At 59.3% G+C, this 16447-nt stretch overlaps 1 protein-coding gene across 1 annotated transcript in view; it reads right to left on the bottom strand.

The window, feature by feature from the left end:
- Window positions 1–16447, bottom strand: part of LOC117643846 (hemicentin-2-like) — a 166533-nt gene that overhangs the window by 30399 nt on the left and 119687 nt on the right. The window contains exon 4 of the mRNA XM_034382963.1: window positions 7322–7575. Within this exon, the coding sequence (XP_034238854.1) occupies window positions 7322–7575 (254 nt within the window). The remainder of the gene's footprint in view (window positions 1–7321; window positions 7576–16447) is intronic.

Raw genomic sequence — 16447 nt, 5'->3', positions numbered from 1 at the left:
GAAGGGCCACACTCGATTACCCAATCCGTCCCTTCCGCCTTCCGCGGCCCGGTCGCCGCCCGGTCGGCAGGGCGTCGCACGGATGGCCTGGATGGCCCGGATGGCCTGGAGGGCCCCACCACTCTCGGTTATTTATCGGTGTCGCGGCCCCCTCCCCCTCGCTTCAAGTCCACCCGCCCCACCCCGCCCCGCCCCGCCCCGCCCGCTAAAGTCCGTCGCGCAGCTGCTGGGCGATCGGCGTAGCGCGCGCCGGACGGACCAGTGCTTTCGTCGATCGGTCCCCAGCACTCGCGGGAGTCGCTCTGCTGCCGGCACTGCAGGCGCTGCAGTCGCGGCGTGTGCGGGCCACGCCGGGCCACGCCGGGCCACGCCGGGCCACGCCGGGCCACGCCGGGCCACGCCGCGCCACGCCGGGCCGACTCGCTGTGTCCGCCAGCTGCGTGCGGGCACACCCGGACCGCCCGGACTTCAAAGCACCGCGCCTCGTCAACAAGCACCCCGGCACCGCGGCGCCGCGTCCTTCTCAGGGGCGCCCTTGTCCTGCCACCCACCCCGCCCCACCCCGCCCTGCCCCGAGCCCCCGGGGGGCGCGGCGACGGACGCAAACAGGGCCCAGTTAAACGCGGGGCCCAAGCGCCGCACCTCAGGCGCAGCAGATTTACAACGCGGCGCTGTGCGCCCCCCCCCCCCACACACATTCTCACACACTGTCGCGCACATCTTAACCAGGGTGGGTCCAAATGATCCCCTTGTCGGCCGGTGCGTGCAGCAGGAGCCGCCAGCCCCGTGCTGCCGCGCTGCTGTCAGAGTTTGGGCGCCGTGCTGGGCTAGGCGATGCGAAGCAAAGACGGCATTCATCTCAGGGGAGGATAAGTTTGTGTCGAAAAAGAATCAGCATATAGGGTCGGTCGTCGTTTGCCCTTCCAACCTCCCCGCTCAGCTTTTGAGCCCTTTTCGCCTGACGCGCGTTTGTCGGGGCCGTCTACCACGTCGCAGACTGGGGGCCTCTCTCTCTCTCTCTCTCTCTCTCTCTCTCTCTCTCTCTCTCTCTCTCTCTCTCTCTCTCATGCCAGGCTGTCCCTTCAGGGCGCGAGAGAGATAGACAAGCCCTGTTCGGAGCCACTTGCTGGGGTGGTGTGGAGCGAGCCGCGTCTTTGCTGCACACAATCCGTGGGATTTGGCGTTTGCTTACGCGCTCCGCTCGGGTCAGCCTGGCCTGGTTCGCTCCGTTTCTCTCGCACTCTTGGGGCGTTCCGTTGGTGCGAGAGAGAGAGAGACAGAGCCTCGCGGCGTCATGCGGAATCAGCCAGCTCACCTGGCCCAACCCGCAGTCTGAGCGGAGCGGTCCATATCTCTGTCGCACTTACCCGAGAGAGAGAGAGAAAAGAGAGAGAGAGAGAGAGAGAGAGAGAGAGAGAGAGAGAGAGAGAGAGAGAGAGAGAGAGAGAGAGAGAGAGAGAGAGAGAGAGAAGGTTATCCACCGCCATAACGACGCGTGCTCAAGGAGCGGCCTGAGGCCTGGAACGCCTGGAACGGCAGTAAATTCGCGGTGGGACGTTTTAATTAGGGAAGGCGAGTAATCGGGTGAACGGATCAAAATGAAGCGTGATTAAGTTCCCGAGAGCGCTGCTGCCGCCGAGACTGCCGCCCTTGCGTAGTGAGGCAAGGGCACGTCCGCCGGGAAGCGAAGGGAAAGGCAAGGAGGGTCACATATGGCCGCCTTGCCGCGCCTTGCCGCGCCCTGGCAAGGCCTGGCCTGCATTAGTCACTATTCGACCCGCTAGCGCGCTAGCGGCGCCTCGCAGCGCCTCCACGTGGCATCCGTCTAAATTAAAGTTCGCAGTTTGCCCCCCCCCCCCCCCCCCCGCGCGTGCAACGGGGCTCAGCTACGCCGTGTGTGTGTGTGTGTGTTGTGTGTAAAAATGGGTGATATTCACACTTTCCCCACCCTTTCTCCCAGTCCGCTGCTTTCCTGCGCCACCGATTAACAAATACAAAAAAAAAATGAAAACAAAAAACTTACAAACGCGTGTGTACCACAGCATGCTCGCCGAATCCCTTGGTCACCGGCGACGATAAAAGAGAAGTCACAGGAAAATGAAAATGCTTGCCGCTGGCCCCGCCTTGCAGGGCGTTGCGCGGCGTTGCGTGGCGTTGGCGGTGCGCGAGCGGATGCCGGCGGGGACAGGAATTACATGTGAAGACCGGGCAGGACTCTCTCGTCGCCGTTTGTGTCTGCGTCCAAATTGAAAAAGAAGAGAGAAAAATTCGGGAGAGGGGCGCGCCTTACATAGCTGCATCACCCAACCCGACACCAGAAAACTCGCTCACGTGCGGTCTGCGGCCAGAATGCAGCCAGAATGCAACCAGAATGCAGCAAAATGCAGCGGCCCCTCTCTTTTGGGCGCGGTAATGGAAATTCCCTTTCGGCCGTGTGTGCGAACAGTGCGAGAAACGAGTTTGGCTCGCTGTAGCAACAACGGCAGCACGGCAGTGGCATGAACAGGTCACGCTGCATACCCTCACTGCCAGTGTGTGTGTTCTCCCTCTCAAACACAAAACACACACACACACACACACAATCGTGCCGATTCCTGAAGGTGGATAGGCTCTTCCTGGGTCCGCGCTACTCGAGGGATTGCCCCGTAGTGCAGCCGCCGCCACGGCTATATCATTCGGATGGGAAGAGGGAGTCAGGGGTGGAGGGGGAGGGGTGGAAGGGGAGGGGAGGGGGAGAGGAGGAGGAGGGGATCGCAGATCGCCAAAGGACGACGTAGAGCAGCGAGGCAGGGAAGCAGGCGGGAGGAATCGCGCCAAAAAGTTGTTCGCTGCTCCTGTGTGGGCTGTCTGTCTGCCTGTCCGTCCGTCCGTCCGTCCGTTCGTCTGGCCGGCTGGCTGCAGCGAGGGGAGGGTCATGGAGTGGAAGGGCACGGCCCGGCACGGCCCGGCACGGCCGCAGCCATTCGCGGCCGCCGTAAAGGCGCTCCGCGCTGTCGCGCTGCGAACGTCGCCGCGCTTACGTCCTCCACGCGTCGCGCCGAGAATAAACCGCAAAACTGATTTTGCATTTCGCGCGTGCCGCGTCCGCACTCACACACTCGCAGAGAGAGAGAGAGAGGCTCGCGCGCTCGATTCCCGCATTCCCGTATATATTCCGAAGACGGGACACACTACAATGAGTGTGGGTGTGGGCGTGGTACCTTTCTTTATGCCCCCTCCTCCCCCTCCCCCCTGGCGTGGCGTGGCGTGGCGTGGCGTGGCGTGGCGCGGCGCGGCGCCGTTCACGCCGTGTACGTGACGCAATCCCAGGCCGCGCCTATTCCCATCCACAATGTCACGGAGTCTGTACTGCGCCAAATGGTTTTCCACAACGACCATGGGACAGGGACAGGCCGGGCCTCCTCCGCCCCTTTCACTCCTCGTCTTCCAAACTAATTCTCCTGCGTCGCTCCGCCGCGCCGCTGGGCGTTTTTAAAAGGCGCCCCGTAATAGATTGTCGCCAGCCTCCCCGAAGATGGCGGACTATTTAAAATTGCCAGTGTCCCTGAACATGAAAGGCACGTTGTCGACACGTCCTCGCGTCCCATCTGGGCGGTGATGGCGTCCTTGAATATCATGTCCTGGATTCATGCAGCCTCCACTCGCAACCGGTTTCTTGTTCGTCGTCAAAATCACAAACAGGGTGGTGTGAACCCGAGACGGAGCGTCGCCACGGGTGTGTCGAGTCACGCTGGACGGCAGTCTCTTCCTCGCCCCGTCTCTGTCGCACTCATGGAACTTCCCCCGAGCGTGCGAGAGAGACGGAAGCCCTCTTCGGATCCGCTCGGCCGCGATGGGGTTGTGTAGCAATGCGCCGACACGCCCTCACCGCACCGCCCCCGGCACGCTGCGTCGCTCTGTCTCTCTCGCACTCATGGGCCGTCCCGCAGGGCGGGCGAGAGGGACAGGGCTCCAGCACTCCAGCTCGCCCCCAGCTATACATGCAAGGCGCTTATTCGGCCACTGGAGGCAATCCCGTCTCGCCTCTGCTTCTGGGGCGCTGGGAGCGACGGCTGGAGCGACGGCTGGAGCGTCGGCTGGAGCGCTGGCCCCGCGCAGACCAGCTGGAAGCTGCACAACGTCCCGAGAGACGGGACCGTTTGGGAGCGCCGTGGTCGTCCTGGACGTCGTCCTGGACGTCGTCCTGGACGTCGTTGGGGCAAGCACCTGGCGTCGCTGCAGCTTTCGAACCCCCTCGCGACCCCACTGGAGCGTCTGGAGCCTGCCCATTTCGTCACAGTATCTCTCTCACACACCTACAGACCGCCCCGCGGGAGTGACAGAGACAGAGCGACGAAACGACTCGTCGGAATCAGTCTGCAGCGGCCTTTCTCTCTCCCTCTCTCTCTTGCGAGCCTCACACGGCGAAAGCGCAGTGCGCTGAAAAAAAAGGGCGAGGGTCAGGGTTCCTGGAGCGTAGTTAATTAGCTCAAGAAGGCGAAATTCCAGGGTTTCTTGTCTGGAAATGCGCTGATCTAATTAACGTGCAAAAGAAGGAATGAAAAAGGGGGAAAGGGCGGTACCAAGGGATGAACTCGTGCCGCGTCGCGCCTCGCTGCACACACACACACACACACACTCTCCCCCTTCTCTCTCTCTCCCGCCCCCCCTCACCTCCATCTCTCTCTTTTTCACACACGCACACACTCTCTCATGTACACACACGGAGGCACAGCCAGCGCGCGCTCAGACCCCCCGCCCCCGCCTTATGCCTTATGCGGAGTTAAACTGAAATCCGAGGAAAATCCGGCGGCGCTGCCGCAAACATTCAGGAAATAGAAAATCTTTGCCGTGCGCCAGACGCATTCACACACACCCATTCACCTTGTGTGAGACAAGGAGAAAAAGCGAGGCAAGGACCAAAACACTGGAATATGGCAGAAGGGGATCTGTCACCGAGAATGTGCGAGCGAGAGGAAGAGAAAGGGAGCGAGAACAGAGGAGAGGGAGTGCCCGTCTGAAAGAGCGAGAAAGTGCGTTCGTTGTGGTTCCTGGGGACGCGAACGACAAACGAAAAGCTTTTCTCTTTCTTTGTGTTTTGGAACAGAGCGTGTGAAAGTTTCAGGGGGACGCAGTAAGGGACTCGAAAGCGGAGCCCTGCCCCGCCACTGTACATACGCGAATAAAACGAGCATGTTTATGAACTGGCACTGCGCGCACGCGGCACTGGGAACCGCCGGGAGCCGCCCCAGCCAATGCCGAAGAGGAGAATCTTCCTCGAAAAGTGAAGCCCCCTGTGCGCGTCTTCCGCCAAAGGTATTTCTTATTTCGCTGAGGTTTCCAAAGACTCTGTTTTTGTGGTGGGGCCGAAAAAGAAAAACATCACACGAGTGCGCCCCGCCCGTACATTTCCCCCGATTTCTGCGCGTTTGGTTGTTGGTCCAGAGCAAAGAGAACCCCCCCCCCCCCCCTCTCGGCACACCTCCCCGCCCGGCCTGGCCCGGCCTCGCCTCGCCCTCGGATGAGGCCCTCGACGCTACACGGAGGACGATTGGCTAGCTGCTCCGTGCCACAATGGCGCCAGTGTGATTCCAATAACCTAGCCGGACAGGGCCAGACAGGACGCCGTCAACAACGAGCAGTCGGCACTCCAACCACACAGATTAAACGGAAAAGAAAGAAGCTTCGTTTACGGACCCGGAAGCGGGAAGGGGTGTCTCGGGGGACGGAAGAATCTAGTTTCCCAGGTGGAGTGGCTACACACACCGCAGGGGCACTGACCAAACAGCGCTGGGGGTCGCCCCGCCCCGCCCGCCCCTTCCCGCCCGGCCCGCCCGGCCAGTCCGGATGCACAAAACGCACACACCGGCGCGCAGAGCCAGCACAGCCAGCACAGCCAGCACAGCCAGCACAGCCAGCATAGCACGGCCCGGCGCGAAATTAAAGGTAAATAAGCCAAGCCAGGCAACCGCGGCAGGCAGAGGCCGTCTCGCAGTCTCGCAGTCCCGCAGTCCCGGCGAGCGCGATTGGAGTGCCCCTTCCTTTTTCGTGTTATTTGTTTGTCTGAAAGTGCCTACTTTGCGGCCTCGTCAGCGCGTTCAGCGCGCAGCGCCACCACACAGCAACCGCTCGCAACAATGTGGCGCGGGATCCCCTGGGAAGCGCGCACCCACACACAGGCACACACACACTGGCAAACACACGCACACACGCGGGCCTCTCTTCAAGTTGGCACACAGCTCCCCCGCGCTCACTTAACTAGAAGCTGGCTCCCACCCGCAAATTCTCCGCGCCTGACGCGCCGCCGACGCCCAGTTTAGCGCAGTGGGAAACACGGCATCGGGGACCGCCAGGGCCACCGCCGCCACCGCGGCCTCCACCAGGACCTGCGCGACGGGCGTCCGGGCGCAGCACAGTGGGCCAGAAGACCGGGGAGGCGGCCAAGACGCGTTTTGGGCTCTAGAGTCGCTCAAGGGTACTCGAACCGAACGTGTGACCCCACCAATGGACTCCTCGTTCGGACAGCAATCCATGGGTGGGGTCGCCCGCTCGATTCGAGTCCCATTTAGTGACGCTGGAGCTCAAAACGCGTCGAAAGTTTTGGCCGCCTGCACCGGTCTTCTGGTCCACTGTGCGCAAGCCCGTCGCTCCACTGCGAAATCAGCGCGCGGCCGAGGGGGCAGTCCCGCGGCCGGGAATCGGACGAACGGCCGTAAAACGAGCTTGGAGCAGCCCTCGACGCGGAGGCGGCGGAGGCGGCGGGTCATGGCGACCGCAGACAAACAGTGGCAGCCCGACCCATGTCACAGGCGTCGCGAGTGTGGTGGTGGGGGCGGTGGAGGGGGCGGGGGTGCAGCGCGGGTCACAAGACAATGTGTTGCCGCCGCGTCTCTCCTGGTAATTAAACGCAAACCAAATGAATCTCGCAAACAAACACAACCCCGTTTGTTTTTACAAGGTAATAAATAATTGCCCCGGAGGGCCGCGCCTTGGCTGCCTGGGCTGCCTTCACCTCTCCCTCGCCGAGACGGAGATGCACTGTGAGAAAGGGAAGCGGCGAACCGATCCCCAGAGTCGCTCTCGTCACTCTGCCTCTCTCGCACCCGTAGAGGCCGCCCCATGAGTGTGAGGGGGACAGAGCGACGAAAACGAGTCTCAGAATCAGTCTGCAGGCGGCGTCCCCCCCCCCCTCTCTCTTCGGGGGCAGTCTCGACAGGGCGATATTTCTCAGCCTCAGCGCCTGTGGAGCGACGGGTAGGCAAGCCCGCCGAACACGGGTGTCGCGCGGAACAGGCTACCCGTGGCCTTGCAGGCGGCGTGGCGGCGAAGCGAGGGTACTCACCGATGACGGTGAGGTTGACCTGGTAGTTCTTGCTGCGCGACGTCTTGAAGTCGACGCGGCAGCGGTACACGGCCTCGTCGGACAGCTGCACGCGGTCGATGGAGAGCTCGGCGGTGCGGTACGGCGTGTTGGGCAGGCGCGGCGGTGCGACGCCCTCCACGGCGTGCGCCGTCGAGAAGTGCGCGCGCGGCCCCAGCCAGGCGGGGTCGGACCACACCTGGGCCTCCTTGTAGGGCCGGCCGCGCACGTCGAACCTGCAGCACACAGACACGGCGCAATTAAAGTCCCTGTCGCTTCCGCCCGCTCGGTTGACACTCGGGCTTTACGCAGTGTTACGCGGCCCTCGCTTTCTGTCTACCTCCCGAAGTGGCGGGCCCTTCACTTCCATTTGGGAGGGTCTGGCCGGCCGGGGCCGCGGGGCCGCGGGGCCGGGCTCTGGAGGCAGCCGGCAACACCGGCAACACGGCGCGGCACGGTGGCGCCGCTGCGCAGTGCGCCCCCTGGATTAATTAAAAGGGCACGCGAATTTTCCAGTCACAAACAGTGGCGGCCCCGCTGAAAGGGGACCGAAAGCGAAAAGCGCGTCATTAATTTGAAATTGCGCTTCGGGAAAGTGTTTTGGCTTCGGGGACCGGGCCGTCGGCCGGGCCGTCGGCTGTCGCGCCACCGACATGACAACGTTGCAGTGCTCTGAGGCGGCGCAGAGCGTGGCGGGGCGTGGCGGGGCGGGGCGGGGCGGGGCGGGGCGCGGGGCGTTGTGTGGTAGCCGCACGCCTCGTTACGTCCAGGAAACGCGGCGCGGACAACGCCTGCCCGGCGCACTGCCCCGCCCCGCCCCGCCCCGCCCCACCCCGCCCCGCCCCGCCCGGCCCGGCCGCGCCCCGCCACGCCACGCCCCCTCGCCATGTGCGGCTGTGCCATACGGAGAGCCGCTTGGCCAGTCCCAAAAATCACACACGGGGGCTGCAGGGCGATTCCGAACATCGCCTCTCTGTCTCTCTCGCACTCATGGGACGTTCCGTGCTGGAGCGACAGAGACGGAGCGACGAAAAACAGCGCGGAATCAGTCTGCCGGCCCAGGCACTTGGCCACGGCACTGGGGAAACAATATGTGTTTGCACAGTTCGACGGAGAGGCGTGTGGGCCGGGCGGGCTGGGCGGGCAGGCTGAGGCTGCGCGCGGCGGCTGGCGGGCGGGCTGGCCGGACGCAATGAAAAGCTTATCTTACGGACCAGACCCCGAACGCCCGCGCGCACCGCCCCACCCCGCCCGCCGGTCGGTCCTGCCGAAAGAAAGGAAAAGTGTGGACGTCGAGTCATATTTCACTCAAACTTGAATTTCAACGCTTATCCCTGTCGGTGGGATATATGAAAGGGGGAGCCGGAGAGACACACGATTCCCCGGAGGGCAGAGGGCAGCAAGGGTGAAATGGTGCAGCGTTTTGCAAAAAAGGCGGGGCCGGTACACGGCTCGGCGACAACACGAATAAAGACTTATGGCCGGCGGGCAGCTGAGCTGGCAAGGCGTGGCGTGGCGTGGCGCGGCGCGGCGAGCCGAGAAGCGGCTGCATTTCCTCATACAAGAGGCGGCGGTGCAGTGGGCCTGGCCTGGCCGGGCCGGGCCCGGGGCAGTCGATGCCCGGACGGGCGTAATCTCAGAGGCCAGAGCGCCAGCAAGGCGCAGCAAGGCGCAGCAAGGCGCAGCAAGGGAAGGAATGATCCCGGAACGCTCGAGAAAATAAGAGAGGGAGAGAAAAAACGGAGAAAAAGTAAGACTGGATGATGCAGCGAACGTCTTGTAGACGTTTTGCTTTTTCGTGTATGGACACTGCGCACAAGATGCTCCAGCACGTCTCGGACCAAAACAAAACCTGCTGGTGACAGCGGATCCTTTCATTTTAAAGCTTTAGTTAAATTGACTTTGAAGTCTTGCAATGTGATGGCATGCACAATTTTTTATTTGTTTCCATGAACGTTTGGATTCATTCAGGCAAGCGCCGCCTGCCGATTTAGAGCGCAGTTCGGCAAAGGAAAATGTCAAACCGTGTTGTCAAACGCTTCGATATTTTTCCGCGACGTACCCGGGCCCTCGGTGTTCCGCTCGGGGCGCAGCCATGCTCAGTGCGACACGGCAGACAGTGTGGCGGCACGCCGCGGCAGGCAACGCGAAATGGGCCGACTAACGCGCCGGCCACTCGGGGATTGCGACGAAGCTCGTTGTAAACATGTACGCCGGGCGAACGGCCACTGGAGGCGCGACGCGGCGCGACGCGAGCCACGCCCCGTCTGCCGAGTCGCTCTGTCTCTGTCGCACCCGTGCGGGCCACCCCGTGGGTGCGACAGAGAGAGACACGCTCCGCTGGGAATGAGACTGCTGACCCCCATGCGGGTGATCAGCCATCAGGTCACTAGTGGGGCTTGTATACGTAATCTTTCTCAAGAAGAAAATCGAAAAGAAACAGCAAAATCGAGAAAATTCTGAGACAGAAACAATCCAATTTGAGAGTGTACACACGGGGCGGACTTGATGACGCCCCCGATTCGGGGCAAACAGGGCGTGTGAGCGCACGGGGCAACAATAGGCGGAATTTAAAAGCGGCGAGTTAGCGCGCGTGCCGTCAGCGACCGTCAGCGAGCGTCAGCGCCACGCCGCTTCGGCTTGCTTCGGCTCGGGTTGCCGCGCAGGACCAATAATTATTCCGGGCCGAACCGAAAGCACACACAGGGCGCCGGCAGGCAGCCCAGCCACGGCCCACGGGAAGGGAAGGTCTTTGATGTGCCGCAGTGCGGCACGCAACGCGGAAAACGCCAAAACGCCCACTAGCCTCGCATACAGTGGGTGTCCAAGCGCGCTCCAAGCGTGTCCCCTGCTTTGCGCACCCTCAGATCCGCCATAAAAAGCGCCTCATCTTAAAAGGACCAGGATTTTTTAAAGGTCGATTTTTTTTTAGTTTCGTTTCGTTTATTTTTGGAGCAGAATTTTTTTTTGCATATCAGCGGCGTCAATTTTGACCCCACTCAACAAAATCATTCGTGGAAAAGACAAAATAATGGACGTCTACGCCACAGGACTGCCGTGCCTAGCCGCACGCACGGTGCGAACTGAAGGGCTATCACACGCTAGCGGTGAAACAAGGAGGGATTCCCCTCCCCTCCGCCGCTGGTATAATTAATGAGAAATAAGCAAGCTTGCCGCTATTGCTCCGTCAGTGCGGAAGGAAACCTTGCGTCTGGCGTTTCCTGCCCGTGTGTAGCCCACTGGTATATCCCACTGGTGCCGACCTCAGAGCGACGGTGCGCAGCGTGCGCAGCGTGCGCACGCAGGGACCACTTTTATTTTAATTTTACTTTCTCTTTTTTGTCCCGATGTTTTTCCTTCCCTTTCTCTCTTTTTTTTTTACAAAAAAAAAAAATTTCCTGCACACTGCGTTCCTGCGGCGCCGTTTGTCCGCTATTAGCACTCGATTCAGCAGGCGGATGAATACGTCCGAAAGCAAAGAGCACGCGTTCGCAATTGATTTAACGCATAGAACAGCTGCGGCAAATTTGTGTGGGCCTCTAATTCGGGATGTGTAAATAATTCTTCTCTGTCTTCCGGAAGGTGGCGTATATATCACGGCCCCAGTCCGAGCCGGCTGGGCATTTGCCGCTGTAAGCGCCCCCACCGCTGTAAGCGCCCCCACCACTGTAAGCGCCCCCATACCACTGTAAGCACCCCCACCGCTGTAAGCACCCCCACCGCTGTATGCGCTCCCACCGCTGTAAGCCCTCCCATCGTTGCAAGCGGCGCCCCCACCGCTGTAAGCGCTCCCACCGCTGTAAGCGCCCCCACCACGGTAAGTGCCCCCTCCATCGTAAACCCCCCTCCCCCACTGCAGCGCCTGCACAGGCGCGTTGGGCCGCCACGCTTTTGTCTTGCGGTTGCCTACCTTCCTGCACAGACCGCGTGTCTGTGAGAGCGTGCGTGTGTGGGAAAGGTGGAAAAGAACAGGACGTGTGGGGTTGTGTCAGCAGTGTAGGCGCGTTGGTGTTTGTGTGTGAGCGAGAAATAGGGCAGTGGCACAGTGAGAGTTCGTCGGTGAGTGGTGACGTCCACATTGTGATTGACACATACTCTTCCCGCTAGAGATGCCTATCATCGCAAACTCACAGTGAGTCCGCTTCAAGCAAAACACGCCACATTTTTAATTTCAGTTATTTTTGTAACGAAACAGCACTGGTATGTGATCAGACCATTCTAAAACCGACACCATGCCTCAGACCACACCACCAAAATATTTTGCGGAAAAACAAAGCCAATAAACGGTTCCGGTGTTTTTTTTTGTCTGTTGGCTTAATCAATCAACTGCAAATAATGTGGATCGCGTATCCACCGCGGTGAAATTTGATAACTTTTGAGCCATCCGACTATTATTTTCCCTCTTTTTGTCGTTGTGAGCAAAATCAACTAAGACGGACCACTTCTTCCGGTGACCCTCTCCGATTTGCCTGATTTTTTGTAGGCTTAATAACTGACTAAAGGAGAGTCTAAAGCCAAAATATTAGGTCCGGCAAAAATTTATTGACCGAGATATGGCCAACTTAAGTTTAACTTTTGGAGGAAAAACACAAATTTGGGTATTTTGGACTAATTTTACACTTTTCATAGTAGAGGGCTAAAATTTGGTCACCATATGTAAAATTGACTAAGGAACAAGAATATGACCTCAGATTTGACCTCCGACGAATACCTGCTGAGTAAACCCCCCAAAACACCTTCAAAACACCTAAAAAAAACAGTTTTTTCTTGGGGTTTCTGGGAAAAATATGTGGACAAAAACTTCTGATGATTTTATCTTGTAGAAAATGACGCGATGAATCGAATGAGACCACGCGCAGATTTTTATGTCAAACCGTTTAGGAGATATAGCGGATCAAAGTATGCAAATTTTGCCATTTATTCTTTAAAAAATGGAGGTTTTGAGCATAGTTTGACGTTATCTGCCTTCTTGGTGTGTGTGGGTGATCCTATCTTGTAGAAAAAGACGCGCTGAATCGATTGAGACCACGCACTGAGTTGTATCTCAAACCGTTTAGGAGATATAGCGGTTCAAAGTATGGGCACGGTAGTCCGCCCGCCCAACAGACGTGTTTGGCGGGCCTGCCTTGTCGGGTGTTTACAGGAGCTCTCCCGTGCCCATACTATAAACCACTATATCTCCTAAACGGTTTGAGATACAACTCTGTGCGTGGTCTCATTTAATTCAGCACGTCTTTTTCTACAAGATACGATCACCCACACACACCAAGAAGGCAGATAACGTCAAACTATGCTCAAAACCTGCATTTTTTAAAAGAATAAATGTCAAAATTTGCATACTTTGATCCGCTATATCTCCTAAACGGTTTGACATAAAAATCTGCGCGTGGTCTCATTCGATTCATCGCGTCATTTTCTACAAGATAAGATCATCAGAAGTTTTTGTCCACATATTTTTCCCAGAAACCCCAAGAAAAAACTGTTTTTTTAGGTGTTTTGAAGGTGTTTTGGGGGGTTTACTCAGCAGGTATTCGTCGGAGGTCAAATCTGAGGTCATATTCTTGTTCCTTGGTCAATTTTACATAAGGTGACCAAATTTTAGCCCTCTACTATGAAAAGTGTAAAATTAGTCCAAAATACCCAAATTTGTGTTTTTTCTCCAAAAGTTAAACTAAAGTTGGCCGTATCTCGGTCAATAAATTTTTGCCGGACCTAATATTTTGGCTTTAGACTCTCCTTTAGTTAGTTATTAAGCCTACAAAAAATCAGGCAAATCGGAGAGGGTCGCTGGAAGAAGTGGTCCGTCTTAGTTGATTTTGCTCTGTGTGTGTTTGTGTTTGTGTGTGTGTGTGTGTGTGTAACAGAGAGAAAAAAAAGAGAGAGAGAGAGTACGAGACGGGAGGGTGTCTCTTGCCAACATATGTACGCCATCTCGGGAGGTTTTCCAGGCCGTGCCTGCAGGAGAACCCCGTCGAGTTTATGACCGGAAACTCCGCGTGGCTCTCCCAGGGCTGTATACAGCTCCGGGGAAGTGTTTCCGGGAGCCCGCCGGAGGAGGACGGCGATACGGTGCACCAAGTGACGGCATCGAGACGCCCCGGATTCACACGACGTCAACTGGCTGGTGTGACCCGACGCAAGCAGTGAGGGGCCTGTGGTCGAGACAAGCATGACAAGTGCACTGAGGAAACACTTTTCTTTTTCGGTCCGTCCCGTCTGTCCGCCCCAAATAAACACCCGATGGGTCCCCAATTTGCAGTGCTTTCGACCCGCAGGTAGACAAAAAGTACGAAAACACCCCCACCCCTGCCGGCCAAGTCTGGCTCTTGCCCAATTAATCCTAGTTGCCGAGCACTGCGGCCAAGGAGGTGTCTGTCAAAGTTGCGCGCCACTTCGGCCAGTTCCCGTCCGCCCGCCTGCAGCCCGACCCAAGGCCCGACCGCTGTGCTGGTGGTGGTGCTGGCTCACTGCGAAGTGCAGGCAGCGCAGCCGGCGCAGCAGCCAAGACAACGTGCGTTACATTGTCTCTGCGGCACTCTCATGCAAAATGAGCAGCAGGCAAGTTAGCCAACCTATTACGCGGTTCATGACACACAAAGACAAGTGGATCTTAATTTGGTCCCGGCCGGCCCCGCCCTTGGCCCCGCCTTCCCCTACACTGCAGCAAGGCCCGGGCCCGGCGGGGCGGGCAGGGCTGCCAGGGCCGCACTGCGCTTCAAAGACAAACATGAGGGAGAGCTGCCGGCGCTGAGGTTGCCGCAGACGAGGGAGCGAGGCGAGGCAAGCAGGCGGGGCAGCCAGGCGCACTGATAGACAGGCTGCCGCAAACAGACGGGATGCACTGGGGTTATCGCGTCGTGGCTTGGCACCCCGAGGCGCGCTGGCAAAACCGCCAAGAACCAGCGTGTGACTGCCTGACGTTCGACAAGTGGGCCAAAACACTCAAAGTTCTTTGTGCAACCTGGTATGACAAAGTTTAGTTGGTTCCTTGATTGAGGTACTTTCAAAGGTTTTCGCAGTGTACGCGACCATGGCAGCCCTCGGCGTGGCCCACGCAGGGCGAAGCAGGGCCTGGTCCCGGACACACGACAGGTAACGCCCACGGTGGTTCCGCTGTGCCGGGGGCGTGCGGGCCGGGCCCAGGCCGGGCCCAGGCCGGGCCCAGGCCGGCAGAACCACATCCACATTGCCCTTTTCCTAATCCCCGCTTCCGCCGCCACGCCTCGCCACGCCACGACAATGCGAGGCTGTCCCCGGGCAGGCCGCTGTCTCCCTCGGACCCCTACGGAACGCCCCGTGAGTGCGAGAGAGTCAGAACGACGAAAGCTCCAGCGGTTCGGACGCGGCCGCAGCCCGGAGCGGCCGTGACTCCGTGACGGCGTGACACCTGCCGGCCTTATCGGGCTCCAGCGGCCCAGCCCGCCAGCCCTGGAGCCTCCAGCCAGCCTCCAGCAGCCTGGAGGCACGGCCGGGCCTGGCCGGGCACCGTGGTAGTTAGCGGTGTGTGGTGTGGCGAACGCCCCACCGCGCCCCGCCCCGGACGTGTGCCCGAGCTGGGCCGCCGCCAAATCCCGCGCCAACCGCAGCCCCGTAATGGTGAAGCAAACGGTGTGAGACGTAAACAAATGTCCCGCGCACCGCGCAGCACCGCGCCGCACCGCGCCGCACCGTACGCCACGTCGGGATGTGAGGAAATCCCTGCTGGAAGCGGAAAGGCCTCGTAACAAGGCCACCGGCAGGCCGCCCCGCCACGCCACGCCCCGCCACGCCCCGCCACGCCCCGCCGCCCCAGATCATCCATCAACAAAGCTCTGTCATCAACGCCTGTTTGTCCGAATAATGCTACTATGCTACAGGTCAGAGGAAAAGGAAATTTTGTTGTATTTCCGAATCTCCGACAAAACAGGGAAAAAGTAAAGCGTTAGAATCATTTTTCGCGCATGCATGATTTTTTTTCCTTCCTTGAACTGATTTAAATTGTGTTTTATTGAACCCTGGCTGCAGCTCGGGTGGCCGTGGTGACAGCCGAGGGGCGCCCCCGCCACAAAACGCGGTGCTTGCGGTGCTGGCTGTCTGCATGGTCTGGCTGGCTGGCGGGCGGCGGGTCGCTTCGCTCGCCTCGCGGGGTATTTCCTGCCCTCTCCAGCCACGATAAGGACTCGGGGATTAACTCGGCGGTAACTGCCGCCAGGAAGATTTGCAACGCTCTTTTCGCTTCGTCGACGACATGGGCGTGCTGGGCGTGCCGGGCACGCCGGGCGTGGCCGTGTGGGGGGCCTCCCAGCGGCCTTCCGGGGGGAGGGACCGCCGCGGTGCGCGCGACGCTGAGGGAGCCACACTTTGTTACATCCGTGTCCGGGGCGACGCAGGGACACGCGGGGCGATGGTTCGAATACGGGCTCCGCGCACGCACACCGACACATCGTTGACCTTGAGCGACCCGGGCGAGGCCGACGAGACAGGAAGGAAACCCTACCGAATACCTTCAACATAGGCAAAGCACATTTGGAAGAATATTAGTTCGTAAATTGTGGTAATGTGCTCAAAATACTTCGTGAAAGCGTTCAATAGTCTCCGTAAGAAATAAAATAAATGTTTGTCAAGTTTGGACAGCGGCAAAAAGCGCAGCGGGTTCTCTCTTGCGAGGCGAGATAGAATGCAGCGAGCAGAGATTTGACTGATATAATTATTTTATGATAAATGTCAATCACGGGGTCCTCGTTTTCCGCCTCTGACACTCCGTGTGACGGCTTTGGACAGTCCCCTGACACTATGCGCTCCACAAGGTATATTGCATTAGACACTGGAATGCCATCACCAGGGCACCACTGCCCCACACACGCCCCGTGGCCCCACGTGGCCCCGCTGAGCGACGTGGTAGCCCTCCCATCGACCGTCGTCTGTCTCTTCCCCGCGCCATTGGCTGTGCCGATTGCAACTCGGATCGACCTCGACCCGTGACGGTGACGCTGGAAGACGCGGTGGAGCAGTCGACCAGCGAACCAGCCAACTAACCAACCGCACGCACACGCGCGCGCGCGCGCGCACACACACACACACACACACACACACACACACACACACACACACACACACCAATAGAGCTGC

This window comes from Thrips palmi, unplaced genomic scaffold, assembly GCF_012932325.1.
Source record: "Thrips palmi isolate BJ-2018 unplaced genomic scaffold, TpBJ-2018v1 HiC_scaffold_17, whole genome shotgun sequence".
Classification (NCBI taxonomy): Eukaryota; Metazoa; Arthropoda; class Insecta; order Thysanoptera; family Thripidae; genus Thrips; species Thrips palmi.
This window is presented reverse-complemented; position numbering and strand designations above follow the sequence as displayed.